This window comes from Achroia grisella, unplaced genomic scaffold (assembly GCF_030625045.1).
Source record: "Achroia grisella isolate CSIRO2021 unplaced genomic scaffold, CSIRO_AGI_Agris_v1 utg976, whole genome shotgun sequence".
Classification (NCBI taxonomy): domain Eukaryota; kingdom Metazoa; phylum Arthropoda; class Insecta; order Lepidoptera; family Pyralidae; genus Achroia; species Achroia grisella.
In genome coordinates this window covers 624,283-647,708 of record NW_026713078.1, presented here as the reverse complement: position 1 = coordinate 647,708, position 23,426 = coordinate 624,283, and the positions used below count along the sequence as shown (strand labels likewise).

At 35.7% G+C, this 23,426-nt stretch overlaps 2 protein-coding genes across 2 annotated transcripts; one reads left to right on the top strand and one right to left on the bottom strand.

Moving 5' to 3' along the window:
* Positions 1–1,100: 1,100 nt before the first annotated feature.
* LOC131854318 (uncharacterized) lies at positions 1,101–17,224 on the bottom strand. Its single transcript, XM_059205415.1, has 12 exons — positions 17,186–17,224; positions 14,582–16,314; positions 11,954–14,252; positions 11,689–11,867; positions 10,981–11,134; positions 9,878–10,328; positions 9,698–9,801; positions 8,280–9,617; positions 6,422–6,456; positions 6,099–6,295; positions 2,452–2,574; positions 1,101–1,822 (listed from the first exon to the last, which is right to left on the bottom strand). The coding sequence occupies exons 1-12, from the start codon at positions 17,222–17,224 to the stop codon at positions 1,791–1,793; spliced, it is 6,684 nt and encodes a 2,227-aa protein (XP_059061398.1). The 3' UTR covers positions 1,101–1,790.
* Positions 17,225–19,937: 2,713 nt separating this feature from the next.
* LOC131854358 (probable rRNA-processing protein EBP2 homolog) lies at positions 19,938–23,230 on the top strand. Its single transcript, XM_059205464.1, has 5 exons — positions 19,938–20,161; positions 20,238–20,458; positions 20,905–21,063; positions 22,260–22,407; positions 22,840–23,230. Exons 1-5 carry the CDS (start codon positions 20,108–20,110, stop codon positions 23,212–23,214), a joined length of 957 nt encoding a protein of 318 aa, XP_059061447.1. The 5' UTR covers positions 19,938–20,107; the 3' UTR covers positions 23,215–23,230.
* The last annotated feature ends 196 nt before the right edge of the window (positions 23,231–23,426 follow it).

Genomic DNA, 23,426 nt, shown 5'->3' with positions numbered 1-23,426 from the left:
TGTAAATAGCTAACAGAGATAATAAATATCATACATATGCCAAGTGCAAAAAAAATTGTATCCAATTATATGAGTGTTTTGTTTACAAGTCCTGTTGACTTGTAAACACTCCACGAGTGTACCAGAATGCCATTATAGTAGGAAGAAACGGCGACCTGTCGTAAAGCGGATGTCATCTGCCTCTCACTCCATTACATCATTACCACGACCGTTCTGTCAAGAGCGTATCGAATAAAGATTCAAAAAATTTATTGTAGCATCCCATTTTATATTAGATTAACGCAAAAGTAATAACAATATGAATATTATTTGCAGCATGCCAATATAGACAACTATGAAAAGGGGCGGCGTAAACTATTATAAAATAAAAATTACACAACTAACATTCAGACGAATGCTCGAATCACAGTTCTAAAAACAATTTACGCAAACAAAGACCATCCACAACGGTGTCAAGCGAACATTAATTTACAAATGAAATAGGAATTTGTGAAAACCGTGTAAGACCAAACAACAATACATTCATAACCCAGCTGCCTCAACATACGACCTTGTGATGATAGGTTCAAGACGAAACATCGCCAAGCATGCCTCGCAGGTGCCAAGTTTGGACCTCGCGTCAAGTATTTCATTAACAATCGGCGACCCACACGCAACGTACAAACTTGACACGTGTGACAACGCGCGTTCTTAAATTAGGGGTCATCCGTAATTTACGTCACAACAATTTCATTATTTTTACTGTTCCTCGTTCTTGTCATTGTTAGTCACATTTGTAAGACTTGCCCTTCCAAGTGAGACGTCACATATTTTACATTATATTTAGAAATTTATATTTTAACCTTGACGTGTATATTGAAATAACTTAATTTATAAAAGAAATTAAGGTTCATTTTTGCAAAAAGGAGTGAAATTAAGAATAAGATCACAATATAGATATGACATCTGTTCAGTTGTGTATTTACTGTACAAGTACCTATACAAGTGGAATAAAAATATTTAATCATTTACCGGTATATCACAACACACTGTATGCCTTATGTTGTCCAAATATAACCCTAAACAATTGGCTATTATGAAAATGTTTTTACAACTTGAAAATATGTAGACTTTGAAATGTGACGTCACGACATTTATAACTCCTCCCATCCTTGTCCCACTGTGTCACATTGTTTCGAACACTCACCAATCCGTTAATGTGTGACGTAAGTTATGGATGCCCCTCATAACACAGATTTAACCTATAAAATGGCTAATGCGATTTCGTATCATCTAGTACATGTGAAATCTGTAACACTAACAAGACCTACATCTCTAGGACGAGCCCGCGGGCCCCCTATATACGCTACAAAAGGTAAAACAAATAATAAAAACAACTATAATTTACTTAAACATTAGCGTACAAAAAGTCCCTATCTAACGCATCTAAACGCACTACCGATAGGTCAATTATAATAAATAAATATAGGATACATAAACATTGTACATATATAAAAAATCTTTTATACCATTATACATACATATAATCTGCGTAGTTTACCTAGCTTTACCTTAACTCCTATATACAATATGTACAAAGGGGGAAATAAAAACAATTTGTACTTGCAGAGAAACCGTGAAAATTAAAAACAGAAGAAACGGAAATATACAAACGCGCACTAGCGCACCTTACACGAGTCATATAAAAGTTATATTAATTTTATGATAATACAGGCGACGGGCCGGCGCCGACGTGAGATTTACAAAAATATGTCTTATTTATATGCGCACAGGGGCGACTCCGGCCGCCTCTATCTGTCGCACCGCTTCGAAGCCGCGCCATCTGTTGGACAAAATACAACTTCAAAAATTACATACTTCTACAGGTACACTAAATAATGTCTGATCCTTTGGAGCAATCGTGGTTACCTATACTTCTGGTTACCATTGAATAATAAAAACATATACATATATTGTTTTAAGAAACCAAATCATTTTATACTCTGCTATAAACTACAAATAATTTACAGAAAGTAATATACATATATATGATACACAAGTTTATTCATGAAAGATATGGTAAGCCTACTAAAGTTAGGTTCAGTTCAGTTTTCAAGAGTATTCTGCTCATGAAAACTGAACTAGTCATCAAAAACCAAAATGCAGTTATGAAAAATAATTCACACACTCATTATAAATTTATTACGTGTCGCGCTGTTCGTATAGTATTATTTATATCAATTTTCTTTCATAAAGTCTAATACTTGCTATACTCTCTACAAATAACACTGTATACATAAATATATAATACTAACTAATCACTACATAAAAATATATAAAACACTGATGAGTCACCACGAACCTCCAGGTCCCACTCTTGCAGAATCATGAAGGGTCAATACCCTTACCGCATGTTGTGTTTGTCTGTATGTGTGTGTATGGCCTGATGGGCAATGTGCGCGCAAGTCGTACCGTTGTCCGTGGGCGGGCGGGCCTCTTCGTCGTCCGGAAGCGCCAGCCCGAACTCTCGTCGCAACCGAGAACTCAAGTTCTCCCGCTGTAGTTCCAATGCCGTTGGCTGAGCATCGAACACACCTGCAATTAAGCATATTATATCTATATAAATTTTGCTATGTGGCTAACAACCATAGGTGTACTGATATCACGTTATCATGTGACACCATTCATGTGTAGTCATCAAAGTTCTGTGGCAGTTCAAAAAACTATAGCGCTTACTTTTTTTTAAGTTGGCCTATTCACAAAGTTTTAAGTGTTTGGTAATGATACGATTTTTTGTCATACCCTTAAAAAAAAAACAATACATTGTTGCGTAAACTCATTAACTAGATAGTTAAAAGCTATTTCCAGTGTTATCAAACCGCCTTATCAGTATTATATTTACATTCAAACGCTCAAATAATAATATGATTTAATATTGTTAAACAATTCGATATCGTAACAAAAATAGTTATTGTTTTAGATAAAATACAAATTTATTTATAAAAGAGATTGATGTCTTTTTAACTACTAATACATCTGTAGTCTATTTGAAGAGGTGAATTTTAAGTGTGTGAAGTTTCTATCTGTGCTATCATAACTCACAAACGGATCAACACCGATTTTGATGCGGCTTTTAAATAATTGGAGCACTGGATATATTGTATATATATAAACTCATTTGAAAAGAATAAGAGTTGCTTCTTGTCAGTTCTGCAAGCTCTCAAAAGCACTCCGCTCGGACGGTAGATTTGACATATCATAAGAGTCTCTAATAGACATACATGAATAAAGATATTTGGATTTAGTATATGCCGTTATCATAGGAAGACTATGTATAAAACTACTGGATAACCGAGGCAGTCAATAAAATTATTAATAACAATTTAATGGAATTAAACGCATGTTTGTTCCGCGACCTCATATAAAACGCAATTACCCACTCGCATATATTTAAACATATTCTAAACGCAACTACTAGACATTCCTCTAAAACACGTCGCGATTTGATCCTATATTTATTGTTTTTATTACTGACTCGCTCGCTGGTTTTTTTTTACTTTATCTATGCACCCAAATGTAGTCTGGAAGAGATTGAATTGGCGATTGATTGTGTCTTTTCTATTAGTTAATGTATACTTTGGTTACTTATATATAACATGTATTTATTTAAAAAAAATGTATTCATGTATTTAAATATTGTCTACCACTTATAACATAAGCTCTGCTTAGCTTGCGATTAGATGGCGTGGTGTGAATTGTCTTAAGATATTAAATTATATATATACTTAGTTTTTTTCTGTATTTGTTGGAATGCAGAGTATAAATAAATGATAAAATGCGAATAAATCGCGGTCAAGCCACTCACGAGTAGCATTATACTGTATCGCCCACTCGCTATACACAATCAAAATGTAATGGAGATAAAATATACATGCACGTTCATCTGGCAAACTGCCATATTTCGAGGCGTGCTATGTCTCACAATAACAGTCGGTACTTGGTGCAGTGATTACCTCACTCTTTAGTTATTTGTATGGCTTGTACGTATAAAAACAGGCATACTGTATGAATAATTAAGTTTTATATTTGTTACAACGCAATTCTGTTCTTAACTTCAAGGTCGCGGCCCTGACTTTTACTGGAGACTTTATGGTAGTAAATAATTGTTTTATTTGCTTATAATCCATAGTAATAATAACAATGTAACTTCACGGCTCAAGTCCTAGATGTGGTAGCCAGAGGGAGGATAGTGGCTTGAGGCAAAAAGTGGTGACTAGAGGGCAGAATAAAAAGTGTAACAGTTTACAAACAAATTTTTTCGATTGTAGAGTAAGATTAAGTAGTGAAATTACAGGATAAGTGGTATGACACCTTAGTACTCTAGAATGACAGTCATTCTAGACGACTAAGGACACATTGAGTGGTATCAGGGATGTCATGATACCCTGATGTCCATGGTGCTATTTATGTATACAGGCGACGGTTGCCATTTACCATTGGGTGCACCGTCAGCTTGTTTACCATTACGTAAGCAAATAATAATAAAACAAATATTCGCATGGCTGCTTGACAGCTGAAATAAATCAAATAAAGGTATCCCACGCAGACTCCCTTTCCAAAACGTAGTAGCTAAAAAATATTACATTAATATATAAAATTTGACGTCACAAGCGACTAAAATGTATAAACGGTTTTTCATTTGATTTTATCTAGCCCTGTAAAATTTAATTTCATTACGTTAGAATCGACCGATCAGTTGCATTGTGGTTGTGCAAGAGTACACGGTGGCTGCATGCATCCTTTCGCTCACATTCAATATTGCAACATCAACCAAACTATCTGGCATATTTGATAAAAATTGTTCGTGTATATGCACTAGGCAATAAGAAACTATATTTTTACTAATTGATCGTTGTTTTGTCATATAAATTAAAATTACTATTAAAAAATATGTGTTCATGGTAGAAGGGTGAAAATATAGTGTTTTATGTATTTATTAATGTCACATGTTATACAATAATAAATAAAAATGTTAGGGGTGGATAAATCTTATCACTGAGGGGTATAAAAATAGATAGTAGCCGATTCTTAGACTTACTTGGTTTTTGTTTATTACTACTATGTTTATTTACATACTACGTTTTGGTGTTCGTTTGTTTGCCATTATATTTCAATAACATATTAAAAAACATAACCAAATTTGTATACAACACCAGAGATACAATAAAATTAATTTCATGATGCAAAGAGCATTATATGTATTACATATATATGTTTAAAGTGCAATCTATTACATTAACGGTACTATTAGAAAGTGCATTCTGCGAATCTATGTCGGGTGCATGACCACAAATCGACAATGACGAGTGGTAGGGCGAATAGCATTTGCGCAGTTCAATTAGTCGAGCTTGTAGACCGTGAATGATAATTTATTCTAATTGGATAGCTGCATTCATGTTTACAAGACAATTTTTATGCAAAACTCGATCTATTGAAATCTTCGTCACAACCTATACAATAGTGAATGACGTATTACATTCACATTTTTACAATCATTATATTGACCCCGGTGGTCTAGCGGTTTAGACATCGCATTGCTTCCGATAGTCGCGGGTGCTATTCCTCGCACGATACAAACATTTGTATTCTTACCCCTCCCATACCATTATTATAGACTATATTTATATACTATTATTATATTTATATAGACTAGCTTTGCCCGCGGTTTCACCCGCGTGAAATTATAGCCTATATGTTATTCATATGTATAAACTATTAGCTTTTACCCGCGGCTTCGCTCGCATTTAATAACTAAGTATCGGAGATCATTACAATTGATTTATAATTCATTACTGGCTGCTAGATGGCGCTAGGCGTAGCAGAATGTTGATATTTTATTTTTTGTTTCTTATAAAACTAACTAGTTGTTAAGTTTTTTTATAAAAAGGATCGGAATGTTCAGTCTAATACCACCAAGAACATGTGTATAAAATTCCATGATCGATCATCATGAAATTTTGTACAGTGTGTTCAGTAGGGTTTGCGTGAAAGAGTAATAAACATCCATACAAACTGTTGCGTTTACAAAATTGAGATCAAAGACTACAAAAACTGTTTACCTTTCAAGGTGTGCGACGAGGCGAGTTCCCTGTGCAGGCGTTGCTCGAGCTCGTCGGCGGCCTGCGCGGCGACCACGTCCAGCCGCTGCGGCGACAGCGACGCGGCCGCCGACGACTCCGACGACCACTCGGGGCCCGCGTCCGCCTCGCCGCCGCCGCCGCCGCCGCCGCCGCCGGCCGGCTCGGCCCCGGGCGCCGGCGGCTCGCCGTCGGGCGCGTCGTGGTCGCCGTCGGCGCCGCACGCGCCCTCGCCGCTCTCCGAGCTCTCCGCGCCCTCCGCGCCCTCCACGCTCCCCTCCGAGCCGCCCGCGCCCGGGCCCGGTCCCTTGAGCCGCTTGCGGTACTCACTGATAGAGAGCTATTGACAATTTCGTATTATTAATTGTTACAGCCGAGTACAGCGGTATTGTTATACTATTAATTAGTGGGGGGGAAAGGGAATTGTTAGTGAAGTGGATTGATGATCTTATTGCTAATATCAGGTTGACCTCCACGCGGTTTCGCCTTGAAACCATCGTTATAAATTCTTGGTGAATTTGTCACGATAGGCTAACTGATCTAACTTCACGCTCATCTTATCCTCCTCCACTGGTGCCCCACATGAGTTAACCATTAGCGCGGACGAATGCATCATTCCATGTATTTTTTATTTAGCTGGTACTTCCTTGTCTGCAATGGGACTTGATAGACATAACACGGCAGATTTCCAGTAAAATCACAGACACAATGGAACAAGCATTTGGGTGTACACACTTGTGACATATTCACATACAAAACTCGCGTTCTATATATGTTTCAAAAATTCGTAGGAACAGTATACGTTTTATACAACACGATTTTTACCCCCATATAAGAATTTTCTTTTCTGATATCTTTATTTTTTAAATGTTTTATTTATATTTTACACAGCAGAAATCATCAGCAGAATCAGCAGAAATCACCGCCGCGGTCTGTATCTTCGCCTATATCTTTTAAATAATGCAACATATTTCAATGGAATTTACAGCAATATATAGAGTAATTCTAGAGGAAGATTTATATGTATAATACATGCGTATTATAGTATAGAACAAGCCGACAAATTGAAAGACTTGGTAATGCATCCATATGCAAAGCGGGGACGGGCGCTAGCATAATTTAATTAAAACATTTGTATTGTGTGCATACATTAATGTACTGCTGTTAAAGATTTCTAAAAATAAACACATAAAAACTGTTTTCCAAATCATGGTTCTGATTCGTCCCACAGTGGTTACGACTCTAAAAAGATTTTTAATCTGTCAGATTTGACATCTTCGAACACCTATTGAACGTTTATAGCCGTCTTAAAGTGCTTTGAATCACTTCGTAGTCTAGAAAATTGCGAGATGAGCGAGTGTTTTAGTTTTGAGGATATGTTATATATTTGAACAAAAGCGTTTTACATTTAAATTACGTTCAGGCTGTGAAACATGAATTGTGTTCAAATGTTAGTAGATATGTTTTGAACCATAACTATCGTAATGTTAGGTCAACTACACTACTGATATGCGTCTTGACGCTATCTTGTCGAGATGAGGTGACAGACCATTGTTACTGCATCGGAACGTCATTTCATAATATATATGTACTGTCAGTAGTACATTCTGAAAAGCTTATAAATAACATTGAAGACTATACAGTAATTTGACTCTTGACTATTTGCATTGCAATATGTTTTTATTTTCATTTATCTGCTATCATATTTTTAGAATAATAAAGAAACTTGCAAACTAAATGATGGCTTGATGTAATAAAATATTCAATATAAAATACACCTAAAAACAGCTTCTTTTTCTGTTATTAATTATTAATACAATTACTTTATTACTACTAGAAATTATTACAGCAGTGTTAATAAAATATCTATTTGATTATCATTGCTTCATTAGCAGTACATTGTTCGATGGATGCACTAATAGAACATGATCACATCCTATAAAAAAATGTTGAGAAATCAACAATTCAATATAAAAATATTTCTTTCTATAACTTCTATACAAGAAATTAAATTTTGAGATATAACATGCATTTATAATTGTATACATAAAATTATCTGTGTCAATGATTATTTTTTATCTTATCATGAACCCATTTAGATATTTATTGATAGTGTAATGTAACATATAGTTCGTATTATGTCATTGGATACAATTTACATACCTTCCTTCTGACCGGTTTCGGTTTCTCAGCAGGCGGCGGGTTGAGCCGAGGGTCGTTGTTCCTCGGACAGTAGGGCTTGCTGCTCGTCTTCGGAGTGGGCGACAACAGGTCCGACTTGTTCGAGCTCTTCAACACCCCCGATAATATCACACTGTTATTAGAGTCCATATTGTTCACACGGTTCAATATTTCATGAACATTTTTAAATTCGTCCACTAGCGTGTCTTTTTCCACTATACTATTATCTAAACTTGTAGTTTTATCTATTGCACTCTTTATTATAGACGGCACATTTTCATTAACGGGGTTGTCTTTATTGAAACTTTGGTACATATTGCTGAAAATTCCAGAAAATAGTCCTGTTGAACTGAAACGCGAAGAGAATTGTAACGTCGTGTTATCCAGTGTCGACGATTTGTCGCTGTCACTAGAATGCTTCTCGTCGGCTTTTTCAATGGGCGAAGCCGCTCTGATGGGTTTCGTTGGCGTCATTGGCTCTTCTGGCAGTGGGATAGCCTCTGGTGGAGGTATCAATGACAACGGACTGGGATCTTCTGGCAAAGGTATATTTTTCGGCGAAGGCAATGGTATAGATTCTACAGATGGCAATGGGATATTCTCAGGTGACACGTTGCTGAAATCTTCATGGATATCGCCATTAATCGCCGTGTCGTTTTCTGTACGCAGCTGAATACTGATTTGGTCATCCACCATGTTGAGATCAAAGTTCAAATTCACCTTCTTCCGTTTCTCTTTAGGCTTTTTATTTCTACTTTTTAGTATTTGTATGTTCTCTGTATGGAACGAATGAATTTTTTTCTGTATATCATCCATTTCGTCGCGTTGTGGAGACGAGTTGCCACTAGTGTCCGCTGATTGACAACTGTTTATTTTGTCATTTGGACTATCTATACCTTTAATATCACTGTTGCTATTCTCATTAGATTCCAGTTTAGGCTGAGCTGACACCGTCGTGTCTATGTCCATAGGTACGACTTTGTTGTAATTGGTGTCTTCAACATCAACATTGTTATTATTGGTTTTGATATCTTCTGGTTTCGTTATCGCAGGTAGCAACCGGTACTCTTCAGTGGTAGGCGGCACACCAATTATCCTTCTTATATTTTCAGTGTCATGTGGAACTATATTTAAATTCAAAACATCGTTATCCATATTGCACTGATCGTCTGAACCTTGGCCGCTGTCAGACCTTGTCCGGTCCCTACCATAAATATTATCCATTATGTTTCGTACTGCGTATTGCCGAGTAACAGTTTGCGGATCATCCTTTACTGGAGAGTCCTCTGACGTTAAAACAGGCGAGACTTCACCAATGCACTGTACAAATAAAATTAATTAGTAATCAGACTACATAATTGCCTAGATATATGTTACATTTACTTATAAGGGACACTTACAGGCACAATTGGATTCTGGTCGCAAGACAATGATTCTCTCGCTAACCTCCTCTTCTTTAATGGGGTTATCATTTCATTAGGCGGGGATTCTGAAACAAATACATCTATATTTAAACATAGTATGGGCTGTTCATTTACAAGTATTTATTTACTATTATTTTTATTTAGAGGTTTTCTTACCTGCAGAAGGTGAGTCACTCTCTTCACTAATAGCCTGTCGCAACCATCTCTTCTTGGCACTGTGCTGCGGTATTATTATTGGGGCCACTTCAGTTACTTCTGTTGGAGGTGTGTTTCTGGTAATCCTTCTAGCTTTTTTCGGAGGTTTATTTCTGTCTCTAAGAGGCGTTCTAGGCGGTGAGGAATGAGCGTTATCTCCCTCGTGATCTATGTCTTGGGATCCACTCAAATCACCAATCATAGTGGACGCAACTTGGACGAGGCTTTCCAACGAAGTTGCCGCTACTAAAGAAGGTTGGTACGGAGAACGATAAGGGGATGGCGTCCGTTCAGGGGACCGTCCTATCCATTCTGTTGCGATAGTCTTTTTCGTTTTGGGCAGTTTGAAAGTCGACTCTACCGACCCAACTGCCGCCTCTACTAATAAACAAGCCGAGCTAAGTCCCAGATCCTGAAAAAATATATTCTTAAGTATATATACTAATGGATCGTAACTAAAAGAATTCAAAGACAGAACACATTTGAAAAAACAATACAGGTGGTGGTATAGATATGATCGCGAATGCAACAGAGCAACTTGTGTTGTAAGGGTATATTTATAATATGCGTAGTATATGGATTCACTTGTTGCGTCCATATTTTCTAAAATAAAGAATTAACAATATTTTATAACATCAAAAACCACTAGTCATATAGAAAATGTTATTTGATTTGTCAACATGATGACGAGAATTCGTTGTCACAGGACATAAAAATTTGTTTTGTTGATGATAAGAAAACATACATATTACATCAATTAATAATTATTATTTCTGGGCAATGTAGTTATCTAGCCCCAAACTAAGCAGATCTCGTGTTAAGATACTAAACAATTTATGCAATACACCCAGACAAATACAAACAATCATACTCATGAATACCAATATTTTCGTGAGGCATCGATGCCGCGGCCACTGGTAATATAGATACTAGACATTTTTTAAAAGGAGATCTATGATACACCCAGATCGAAACAAACGATCATACTCATGAAAACAAATATTAATTGCGAGCCATCGAAACCGCGACCGTCACACGGGCGGGGCTGTAATCGGTAGCTGTACCTGTGTGTGCGGCGGCAGCAGGTGTCGCGGCGCGGGCGCGGGCGGCGGGGAGGGCGAGTGGTGCGCCTCGTCGGGCGACGTGACCAGCTCGCTGTCGCCCGAGTCCAGCCGCCGCCGGGTGCACTGCGACGTCGTCCGCGCGCGACCCTTGCGTCTGCACAACCAACGTACCACGTGTACCCTCACATTTAATGTACCCACAGCGAGTCCTAGAAAGTGTGGATGACGGATACGACGGACCGCCGCCGACATATCAAACAGTAAAGCCAATTCTGACAATATTATAACACCGGGCCTTTACAGCTACGTCGGACGATAGGGGGTGACTACGAACCCGCGGAAGGACTTCTAGAACGGCTGAAGGCCGACATCGAACCTTAGCTCATCGTCGTAATTTCGATCCTCGTTTGAATTGGACGGGAAATCGATCGGAGGGGTGGACGGAGGATCGATCGGATCGGAAGATAGACGAGGCCTACAAGAGAACTATAAGTTGTCATCTTTTTAAATTAAATGAGCAGTATGCAATATGAGCATAACGTAGTATATTTAATTTATATAATAAGAACTAGGTCCCGATTAGATGAGGCGTTACTTCATCCAATCGAGGCCTTTAACCATTCAATCTATTTTATATTACTTTTAATTAATTAAGTAGTTAATTTAACTATTTTACATAAATAGCCATACTTTCATTTAACTACTTACTTTCTACGTCTCTTGGAAGAATTATGTACATCTTCGTCGTCTTCTTTCTCTGTTGCATTAGGATGAGGATCGGACTCTCTCCTCTTCTGCCTCTCTTTTACTTCTTGTTTACGCTGTTCTGCTTTTTCCATTCTTTCGAATGCCTTCATTATCGCTTCCATTTTTCTTTCCTCGCGTGTCTGAAATATTAAAGTGAGTTTTAAGTAAAAATCAAATTAACAACACTAAAAGAATAATTCACAATATAAATATATATTAATCTTACCATTTTTCTTTTATCTTTCTCTTTATTAACCGTCTGTATTTTATCTTGAGAGTCATCAGTTTTGTCATCTAAAGAATCCTGATTGACACAGGTTGTTCTACTAGATCTTGAAGACCTGTCGTGACAAGCCGACTTTGCGGTAAACTCTCGAGTCGCTGGCCTGTCGTCTTCTTGTTTAATCTCTTGTTTCACCTCATCTTTAGGTTCATCTTCTTTTATAGTAAATTTCTCTTCTACCTTCTCAATTTTTTCTTCATCAGAAAACAAATTATCATTTTCAGGTAGAACTTCGTTTTCCACTTTCGTAGGTTTTATGTCCTCAATAATTGGCTCTGGATCAGGCTCAGGTTTAATTGGCGATGGAGCCTCAAGCTTTGGCTTTTCTTCTGGTATTGGCGCATAGTCAGGTTCATCTATTTCTGGTTGTAATTCCTCTTTTGAAAGCAAGTCTATTTCAGGTTTTATGTCCTGCAATGTCAGGTGATCATAATTGTAGGGTGTAATATTTTCCTTTATTGGTGACATTGGTGAACATTCCTGTTTGATAGGTGACTTCTTTTCAACTTTGACAGGCAAACTCGGAGTACTCGGAGTAAATTCTTTGATTGGAGTAGTCGGTTGCGGTGGCTCTGGTGGCGGTGATAGTGGAGATGATGAGCTGAAACATCGATTTCTACTTCTTTTCTCCCTAGGATAGTCAACACTTTTTCTTGATACCATAGAATTTAGACCATTCACCTTACAATGTTTGGGGTTGCCACAAGCGCATGGCTGTTTACTACCATCTGTGTCATGTCCCACAGTAATTTCTGTGTTAGACTGTATAACTCCAATAGTAACCAAATAAACATGTAATGCTCCTTTGACAATGCAATGCTGAAGTTCAGCATTAGGCTTACAAGATCTGCGTACGAATCTCGCTTCGTTTCCATATGTTCTTGTGTCAATACATATTTGGGTGTTATCTTTGGGTAATCTATAGAAGAAGACAAATGGACCAGGCTTCTGACTTCCTGCCCTGGCGGAATTTTGTAATTGCGGCCGATGTTGATTTGACAGCATATATTTTCCCCTCAATTCAATTATAGGAGTATTCTCCTTCAACTCTTTAGTTGAAATAAGGATTTTTCCACCGGCATGAGGTACAGTGGTACACAAATGAGCAGTTATTGCAGATGCCATGTTTGGTGTGTTACCCAATTTACTACTGTATTTAACAATTTTAGCACGCAATTCAGGGCTATAATGATTAGTCATAGCAAGTTCATATGAATCTTGCCAATGTGACTGATTTGATAAGTTCGTATTATATTTATTTCTACTCATCATAATTTCTTTCTTACGTTTAACCCTCTTTTCTGATAGTTTTCGTTTGGTTCCCTTCCTCACAACTTCTGCTTTCTTGGGTCTTTTAGGGCCACGCTTTGGTAATGGTACTGATGGCTGCGGTAGCGGTGGCAATACTGGTATGTTTGAATTGTACGTGGTTACAAATGAACCACTGGTATTTGTGTAAGTAGTAACAGTTAACAAACGCTTTCTTCTTTGTCCAGGGTGGCGGCTACTTTCGGATGAGTCAGAGTCCGAAGCCCCCATAGCACTTAGTTCTTCTCGTTTTCTTAATTGTATAGCTCGTGCGTGACGGCGATCAATAAGCCGTGGCAAGCACAACTCACACATATACGCGTCTGGTATGTTTTGCCGATCAATACCCATGCAGTCGACGTGTTGCCACTCGCCACATCGATCACAACATATCATGTAGCCATCGTCATGGGTGAAGTCACAAATACATCTCGTCTTGCCTTCTTCTTCACCCTCAGGTGCAGTCTCCGTATCACTACCTCCTCTTGGTGCTTGCGCCCTATCGCCATCCAGAGATGATATTACTGAGGCTGCATCATCATCTTGTGCCGGCTGTGGCTGTGGCTTGTATGTTATAGCTCCCATCTGTACATTACTTATGGTGGTCACAGGTGTTGGAGGAGCTATTACGCTGGTTGGCACTGTTACTGGTAACTCCAATGTTGATGTGGACATTATAACTGGAGAACTTCTCTTCATGGGACTAATTGGTGAAGTGGTTTGAGTTGGAGAAGCAATAGTAGTTGTTGCAGTAGATACTGTAGTAATTGGAGTAGTGGTCGAAGGTTGTTTCTGTGCTGGAAGAGCATAGGTATGATCCAGCATAATGAATGCCAATGTTTGGAATGAATACCGTCTCAATTCTTCAGATAAATTTGGTCTCTCCTCCATACCTATTATATCATCTGCGGTCAGTAAAGTCGATTTGTCGCCACTGTAAAGAAATAACAACAAAATTAGACACAATTAATAAAACAAAGAAATTATAGTAAATTATACATTTTCATTAAAATGGATCAGACCTGAGTATACCAAGCCTGTGTTTCATTTGTCTCTTCCACAGCTTTTACCTGGAAGGTGTGAATAATCATACTCATAAGGAGAAACAATCTATGGTAGAGACAAGTAAAACAGATTACCAAGGTCAATTTCTAAAGGAATATTGGTTGAATTCATTGCTAATTTGTTCTTTCAGGTTTATTATCAATGTAGCTTGGTATACTCTTGACAGCCAACCTGTACGAAATAACTAATGTTACTTACAAGACAATTCTCTTTTGATTGGTTGGTTTTATTGATATAATTTCTTCCATATTTATCGTGGGTGTAGTGAGAACAGTAGTCACAACTGGGCTGGGAGCTGACTGCAACATTAACTTAGGCTGCGACAATGACTGCAATATTTGAGCTGTAAGCTGTTGATTAGCTGAAATTTGTGATACAGCGGAGATCTGATTGTCTGTGGGACCATAGGTTTGGACGTAACGTAAATTTGGTGTAGATCCTGATTGGACATAATGGGGCCCTTTGGGTAAACTTGTACTTATTGGAGCAGTCGAGATCAACACTGGCCCAACAGGTGACTGGAGCACTAAGCGCTCTCCCTTCGAAGGAAGTTTTTGAACAGACAAAGGCTGCTGTTGAACATTTGGCTTGTCAGTTGGACTTCCAACTTTCTGTATTATTTTTGAATCAGTACTACTAAATCCTGATTGTTGAGTTGATTGGTTTTTGTAAGTAACATTAGAAGGTTTAGTTTCTGATTTATGAGCTGCACCAGTTTGCTGTATTATTTTGATAGCTCTGGATTGGTTCTTTTGTCCTGACACTTGATTCGAGTTTTTTGATCCTTTCATTGCGTTCACAGACTTTCTTCCTGAATGAACGGACAGTTTGTTAGGACCAGAAACAACTCTTGATAGAATATGGCACTGTGTGTTGCCAGAAGATGCAGCAACAATAGCATTTAAGTTAGCACCATTGTTAACCTTATTTAATGCTTTATTTAAATTTGTGCCCTTAGTAAAAGTATGACTGTAAGAAACATTTTTAATTGGGCTGTTGTTTATAACATTAGGGGCCAGGGATGAACATCCAATTAGTGATTGATTTAATGTTTGATTTTTTGGCGGTTTTGTACATAGCACTGAATTATTCAAATGTTTCTGAGAAACTACATTTGTGCTCCATTTGTAGAAATGAGATGGTGCTATTTCTTTACCCTGAGTGATGTATTGTGGAGAATAAGTAGGGTTTTTAGGAATAGATATATTACTTAATATCTGAACTTTGGATGCTTTTGGACGATTCACATAATTTGTCTCTGTGACAATATTAGCTCTTCTACCTACTTGATTGGTATCATTAACATAACTTTCACTGGTAATTATTATCTGAGACACCCCATTTTGTGACTGGTCATCATCACTTTTACTATCTGTAGGGGCACTGGTTGCAAGGATTGTGGTGGGCAGCCATAAAGTTTGATTGCCTGAAACATCTTGGGATACATTTTGTATAGCTGTGATGTTTCCCGCTGCTGTGTCCACATTTATTGTGAAATTCTGTGGCAATTTAGTAACATTTTGAACAATTGCTGTATTTAATGGGGCTTGGATGAGAGTTGCAGAATTCTCTACATAGCTACCATCATTGGAGTCATCCGTTTCTTGTATTATTGGGTAGGTAATGTGTCCTACATTATCTAGAGTAGTCTCCTCAATTCTAACAATTCCAGAAAGGGTATCAACAGACATATCTGTATCACATCTCTTCTCTGCAATGTGATATTCTACTTCTTTATCTATTTTATTCTGTACAGCCTGAATAATGCTCTCAGGGTTAGTAGAGTCGGGTTCGGGATCACCCTCCGTAGGAGAAATGGGCACAGCCCGTAACACAGGAGTCCTTACACTTGATACATTCATATTATCTGCTAATTTGTGATCCAATAAATGTTCATACACATTTTCACTGGAGGTGGCCGGCCCGTAATCCTATAAAATAAAAACATAAATGGTTAAATTTGTAAATGGCAATTTAAAATTTTAATTAGGCAAATGTACATTTAAAATTTGTGCAATTACATAACATACACAATTCGCTTAAAACAAGGTCACATATTATACATATATTATAAACATAATTTTGTTACGGTGTTACTTGCATACTGTCACTTCAAAAGCAATCTTCCGTTTTACATGTTTAAACAGTATACACTTGGTTAGTTGGCTCCCTCTCTCCCATACATTTGTATTATCATACAATCAACATATATTGTAAATACAACTTGAATAATGTAGTGACAATCATATGAAATGCCCTCATTCAGTAGTCCTGATAATGACCAGAACAATAAATAGGAAATAAAAAAAAGTATTCAACTCACCCTACAGGTAAAATTGCAAAGCTTTAAATAATTGGAAACTAAAGAGGTTTGTAATGAATACACTTTCAGTAAAAAATCTTTATTAGCCACAATATTCACATACAATTGATGATTGACTTAATTAGTTCATATGACATATCAATGTACTTTTAATAATAATAGCATATATAAACAACACACAAGTGAATATAATGTACAACAGGAGAGCTTTTTATTAGCATTTGAAACTAGCAGAAACAAAGAAGAATCCTATTGACTATATCTAGAAGAAAATTAAGTAAAGGATTCTATATATTTCAGCATAATTTTATGAGGATGAGGACCACAATAATAAACATTATATTTGAAATATTATTGTACCATAAAATAATAATTAATAATAATAAGAAAGCTCTGACAATGGTACTGCAAAGCCTATTGATTATGTATTATAATAATGACCAAGTCTATATTAGAGTAGAAAATTGTGTTTTACTCACTTGCCGGGCCGTAGGTTCATATTCTGATGTGGCTGACATACCGTAAATACTATCATCTTGGGTCAAGCCCGAGATGACGCCTTGGAGAGCACTTCGGCCTCCAAATTTATTTCATGTGACTGCAATTGAAAATTGACTTTTTACCCATATATCTTCGAAATCTTCTAGAATACGGACGTTGTGCACCATGATTTCGGATAAAAATATTTTTAGTCCGACACTATTACACTACTACAGATACGAATCTCGAGGTCATTGTTCCAGAATCAAGAGGCAAGTCACTTTAAATTGTATCCTACGGCAAAATTATAATAATAAAACCATATTTTTACACTGACACTACAGCCACAGCAGAATAAAAGCAATAAATATGTGAATAGGTTAATCCACTGCCGCCATTATTGTCGCACGGAAACAGAAATGTCTAGGCAATAAACATCAAGAAAAGTAAACACAAACTTAAAAGACAATATTTAACTAAAACCAATTAATAATATTCTTAAATTAAGTATATATAAACGTGTAACATAATCACCGATCTCGCATAGTAACAAAGGGCTTCGAAATGTATGCATATACAAAAATGAGGTTCGTATGATTATATCAAGTGAAAAACATATTAATGAATTAAAATAGAAATTACAACAACCAGTAGGGGATAATTAATTGAAATTACTATATATTTACCCAATATGACAGCATCACAATAGTTACGAACTATGAAATCCAGATGTAAACACTTTTTAATAAAATACTGTAAGAAATCTGTACTAACCTTTGCGCGAAATATTTATTAACACCTACGATGTAGCGAAACTGTTTCCATCATAAAATCGCATAGTACACATGAAATAGGCCTCAAAGTTCGAAACTACGATCAAAACATTCACAAGAGTCGAAGATGGCGGCCATTGCATTTTCTTGATACAAAACAACGGGGTTTCACGAAACATGTCGGAGGACTAGTACTTCCGGTCAAATAGAATTCTAAGATTCTTCATTTGTGAAGTAATTAAAAACTTTTAGTTAAATAAAACGATTTGCTAGAAAAGTATAATAGAAAATTATAGTATACAATTAGTTTTACATAAATATAAGATTTGTGCGTCTTTTTAATTAATAGTACATTGAGAAAGTGCACAATATTATTATTTTGGTAATATGCCTTCAGTGGGATTTCCGCTTACTTAATCCATAGAGAATCTCAAAGATTTCCATAGACAATGGCGATTTTCCATAGAGAATAATTGGGAATAGACAATAGAAATATATTTTGTAGTTTTTTTTAGGAGATGAGGCTAAAGAAAGCAAATTCAAAATTTTGATGACCATTTATTAACATTAAAATAAAACAATTCTTACTAGGAAAGAATAAGATGTCATGCCTTTAGCTGTTTAATTCCAATGTCTTACTTCACGGAGAACAGAATCACACCTTACAAAGTAAGCAGCTTATAGACTGAAATAGGTGAGACTAAGGTTCCCATGTAGATGTCTTTTTACAAAGTCTATTTCAGCCATAACTCTTATTATCACGTTTTAAGGCTAAATTAAAACTAGTGGTTTACTACCCGACTTAGAGTTAAAGGTTCTGAGTTCGAATCATTCTGCTATCTATCTATCGTTGTTTGTAAATTACAACTTTTCGGTGCATCATCGAAGTGTTAGTCAGAAATATAAATTAAAAACATAATTAATCTGAGCGATGGCGTTATTCTTCTGGAATAATACCGCTATGATACACAAAATTCAAGACAAAAAATTTACCGAAAATTCAATATCCCGAGATTTTTTTTTCAATTCGCAATTTCGCACAGCAGCTTGTACTCCCATCTCACTGTCCCAAGCCAAGCAGAGCGTGTTTTTATGGGTACTAGACAAGTGATACAAATACGGTTTATTTGTAAATACATACATACATACATTTTCACATAGTATAAAATGAAGTAGCTTCCGCTGTCTGTTCGCTTAGATCTTATAAAATACACAACGGCTTGTAATGTAGTTTTTAGCAATAGACAAAGAGATTCAAGATAAAGATATATATATATATATATACACCCATGCGGAACAAGAGCGGGTAGCTAGTAATATATAGAAAACCGATACAAACAATCGTATTCGTGAATACAAATGTTGCTAAGCATAGAACCCGCGGGTTGCGACTATCGGAGGTAGAGCGGTGTACAACACCAAAACTGTATTTTTTTATATATGTACTATATACGTATACTACGCAAACTTTCATTTTCCATTTCACCTCCTCCCAATTTTTTTTTTAATTACATGGTACAACTAATGTTATTTTGTCAAATAAGTTATTAATTTTTTTGCATATAAACTACACAGTAAACTTTGTAAAAAGCTTTAAGAAATATATATGTTTTACGAATGAACACCAAACACGACAATGAAAATATATGTTATACCTATTCATTGTCTATTATTTTTTATTATACCCGTCATTACCAGTGAATCTGTGCGAATAGGACAAAATTCCCTTTTATCTTTAATAGATAAAGGCATAAGGTTCAAAATATTTTTGTATTACTTGCCAAGTTTGCATTTTATGTTTCTTGTTTCTATTGAGAAAATTTTAGTTTCATATGCAATGTAAACTTTTAGAAGAAAACTTCTTTCATTCGTTTAATTTCCATTAGTATAAAAAAAGTACTCTGTGACTGTGAGTTCTGTGATTGACTTATATGGAATATATCACAGTCCTCTTTAGAGTATTGTTCCTTGTCACAGTCTATACTTTTTATGGTCAGCAGTGACAGTGATTATTATCTGTGATAGTAACAGTGTATTGTGTATGTAGGTTTATCTTCGTGCATTTTATCCATGCTTTGAGGTTATGAAACTTAGAATAAAAACTTTATTTTTATCAGAAGTTTGAATATTATTTAGTACTTAGGTAAAATGACTGATTTCGTATTGAACGATAGTGATACAGAAGTAGATTCCGATGAAGAGGTACTGTTCTGTAATATTTTTTTGGTTATGTTTAAGTTTAGGTTATAATATAAATTAACACATTATTTTTCTGCAGTTACAAGAAGCATTTGCAAAAGGATTACTCAAGCCTGGACTTAATGAAGAAATAGAAAAAATAGAGAAAAAATACGTTAACAATGTACTTGAGTTAAAATCAAAATTAAAGGAGTTTAAATTAAATTTACCCTGGATTGAAACATTGGATCTTGTTACCACTGTAGCACCACTGGCTCCAGACGTTGCCTTACAAATACAGGAGACAGCGCAAAGACGAAAGTAAGTACCTGCTCTTGTAGATATAAATATATTTTCATATATTTGTCTAAACATACTTGATTCATATAAATTTATCATAAATTATGATAATATTGTATGTTTAATATTGTTATCACAGATGGATTAATTAGAAGCGTTGTCAATTGGTACTGTCATGCACACTTGAAATGCCTGTTTCATTGGCTATATGGAATTCAATATGACAGAGAATAAGCTTAACATTGTCTTAAAATTGTTTGGATTTATTTTTTTGATACCAACCAGATTTGATCCCACACCTTTTCAGCCCACTAATTCATGACTCTCTAACTATCAATATAATATATTTTTGTTGGTATATTTTTATTTTCTATAAGCACCATTTTGTTTGTGGTTGGTCACCTTTGTATAATACTTGGAATTACAGTAAATAATTACTTATATATTATTAATGTCATATTATTCAGGAATATAAAAGAAAATTCTAGGGGTCACAAAGACTATGACCCTACACAAGATCCAGTGCTTAATGAGTTCAAACGGGAGAATCTCATCCATCGGCAGGCACAATCAGCTGTTCTGGAGGGAATAAAGAAACTTAAGGAACTTGGTGTGCCTACCAGAAGGTATGGAGAGAAAATAAATACTTAAATATATCTAAAAACTTATTATACTATCCATTAACTAAATATTTCTTATTTAATTTGTAATAAACAATTAGAAATGAAACAAAAAGTATTTACTTAGTGCAAAGTAGACTTTTTCCATTAAATAATAGTCATGTTATTGCTGACATGCAATATGATATATCTGAATAATGTGTTGTACTAACAATCCCTGTTTTCCATTACTAACAATCCTCTATTGTTATTATTTATTTGCTTACAACATAATTACAGTATAATATGCACATTTATTTTGCCAGGTATATCTGGCATGCAATTTATAATATACAGTGGTATCTCATATACAAGTGCAAGTATTTGAGATGAGATAACCATTGGTCCAAAGAAGATGATGTCTATTGAATCATAGAAAAACATGAGTAAGGTGTGTGAGTAATTGACCTACAGTAAGTAGCACTCAATGACAAACAGAAGAAGTTGATAAAGAGTATAATGCCAGCTCCAAACTGAGTAGCATCAGAAAAAACAGCTGAGGGGGTGTTTTGGGAGTTGGAACGGCATTTCCATTAATTTCAATGGGGAAAATTGCTTTAAGATAGGAGCAAGGTTACAGGACTTAAACTTATATTATGTTTTTCAAGAAGGATTTTCAAGGAAGAAGTATGTTAAGGTTTCTTAAGGGACGGTAACGCGCATGTGACAAAAAATGTTGAGATACTACTGTATATATAATAGAACTAGATTTATGTAACAATAATTTTAATTATTATTGAATTATATCATAATTTATATTTTAGATTATTATTAATTGTAGCTTTAGTCATATTTGTCTGAATTTGGAATGTCCTTAACTACTAACCTATGTGGATTTCTGTTTATTTTAATAGTCATGACCTTTTTCATAAATAGTCTTACGTATTTATGTAAAATTCACTGTTTAAAGTATTCATTCAGAATGACAAGCTTATCTATTATGTTAATATATTCATAACAGATAAAGTTACGAGCACCTGGGTTGGTTACTATTTTATAATACTACTAAAGTGAACATGAATTAAAATATGAAAGTAATAAAATTTAAATAATTTTCTCTTGAGATGAACTTCTTCTGTTATGAACCACAGACATAATAACGGAAGAAATTCATGTAAATATAAATATTGATATTCAAATTGTATTTTTTTAAATATCTACAGACCTGATGAATATTTCGCGGAAATGGCAAAGACGGATGAACACATGCAGAAAGTGCGTAAGAACCTATTAGCGAAGCAGGCGGCGCAGGCTCGACTTGAAAAAGTACGGCAGCTACGAGACCAGAAAAAGATTGCTAAACGTGTACAGGTACATATAACGGTTTTTTTATTTGAAATAATTGGGAGTGGCAAAAAATTTAAGAACCACCTGAATAATACATTAAGGTCAGAATTATTTATGATTGCTATAGAACACTTTTAGCCAGATATACAAGTCATCATATATAGCTGAAAGTGTCCTCTAGCTGTATGTGTATTTCATTATTCTATTTTCATAATTTGTTATCACTATCCCTAGTAACCAGTTCGGTCAGCTATATCCGATGAGAGGAACTGGCAAGAGTAGTTTTGACCGCAGTGTTCATGGGATGTTATAGCCACTCTGATAGTCTAATAACTGGCTGTTTCTTTTTTGATGTAAATGCCTATATCCTTATAATATCTATCTTGAAATCTAAATATATTTCCATCTGCCATTTTGTTGCGGAAATATAACATTCACAAACTAAATTATTTACAGATTGATGCTAAACTAAAACAAGCTGCTGACAAGAAACATATGCTAGAACAGTTGAAACGGGTAAGAAAAGGCAAATCAGCTGATTTGGACTTCTTAGAGGATAACAAAGGGAAAAATTTAAAAGGAAAAGGTAAAGATAAAGGTCCTCAAAATAAAGCGGCTAAAAGACGCGCTTTGAAAGATAAGAAATTTGGATTTGGCGGTAAAAAGAAAGGTTCTAAATTAAATACAAGGGAATCCTCGAATCAAATGGATGGTTTCAACAGTTCAGCTAAGAAGAGGCCATTTAATATAAAAAATAAGTCATTCAAACCTAACAGTAAGAAGAAGAATCAACGCCCGGGTAAATCAAAGAGAAAAAATGCAAAGCGATAACTATTCATTGTAAGAAATTTAGGTTAATAAATTCTTTGATCTAAATGACTTTTATTCTTTGAACCTAAACTGATGCATTGAATGTAGTTTATTGTAACGAAAATGTACAATATATCAAACTATCATCACTTTAAAACGAATTACCGAAAATTCTCGAAATCTCAACCATAAGTACACCTCATGTGCTAGCATAAACATTGTTCACGGAAGAA

Coding starts and splice junctions, on each gene's coding strand:
- LOC131854318 (XM_059205415.1), bottom strand. CDS start 17,224: ATGTCAGCCACATCAGAATATGAACCTACGGCCCGGCAA. Junction 11,135..11,688: donor TCTTCCAAGAGACGTAGAAA/GTAAGTAGTTAA, acceptor TTGGTTGTGCAG/ACGCAAGGGTCGCGCGCGGA. Junction 9,618..9,697: donor ACCAGAATCCAATTGTGCCT/GTAAGTGTCCCT, acceptor TTATTTGTACAG/TGCATTGGTGAAGTCTCGCC.
- LOC131854358 (XM_059205464.1), top strand. CDS start 20,108: ATGACTGATTTCGTATTGAACGATAGTGATACAGAAGTAGATTCCGAT. Junction 20,459..20,904: donor GAGACAGCGCAAAGACGAAA/GTAAGTACCTGC, acceptor CATATTATTCAG/GAATATAAAAGAAAATTCTA. Junction 22,408..22,839: donor AGATTGCTAAACGTGTACAG/GTACATATAACG, acceptor AATTATTTACAG/ATTGATGCTAAACTAAAACA.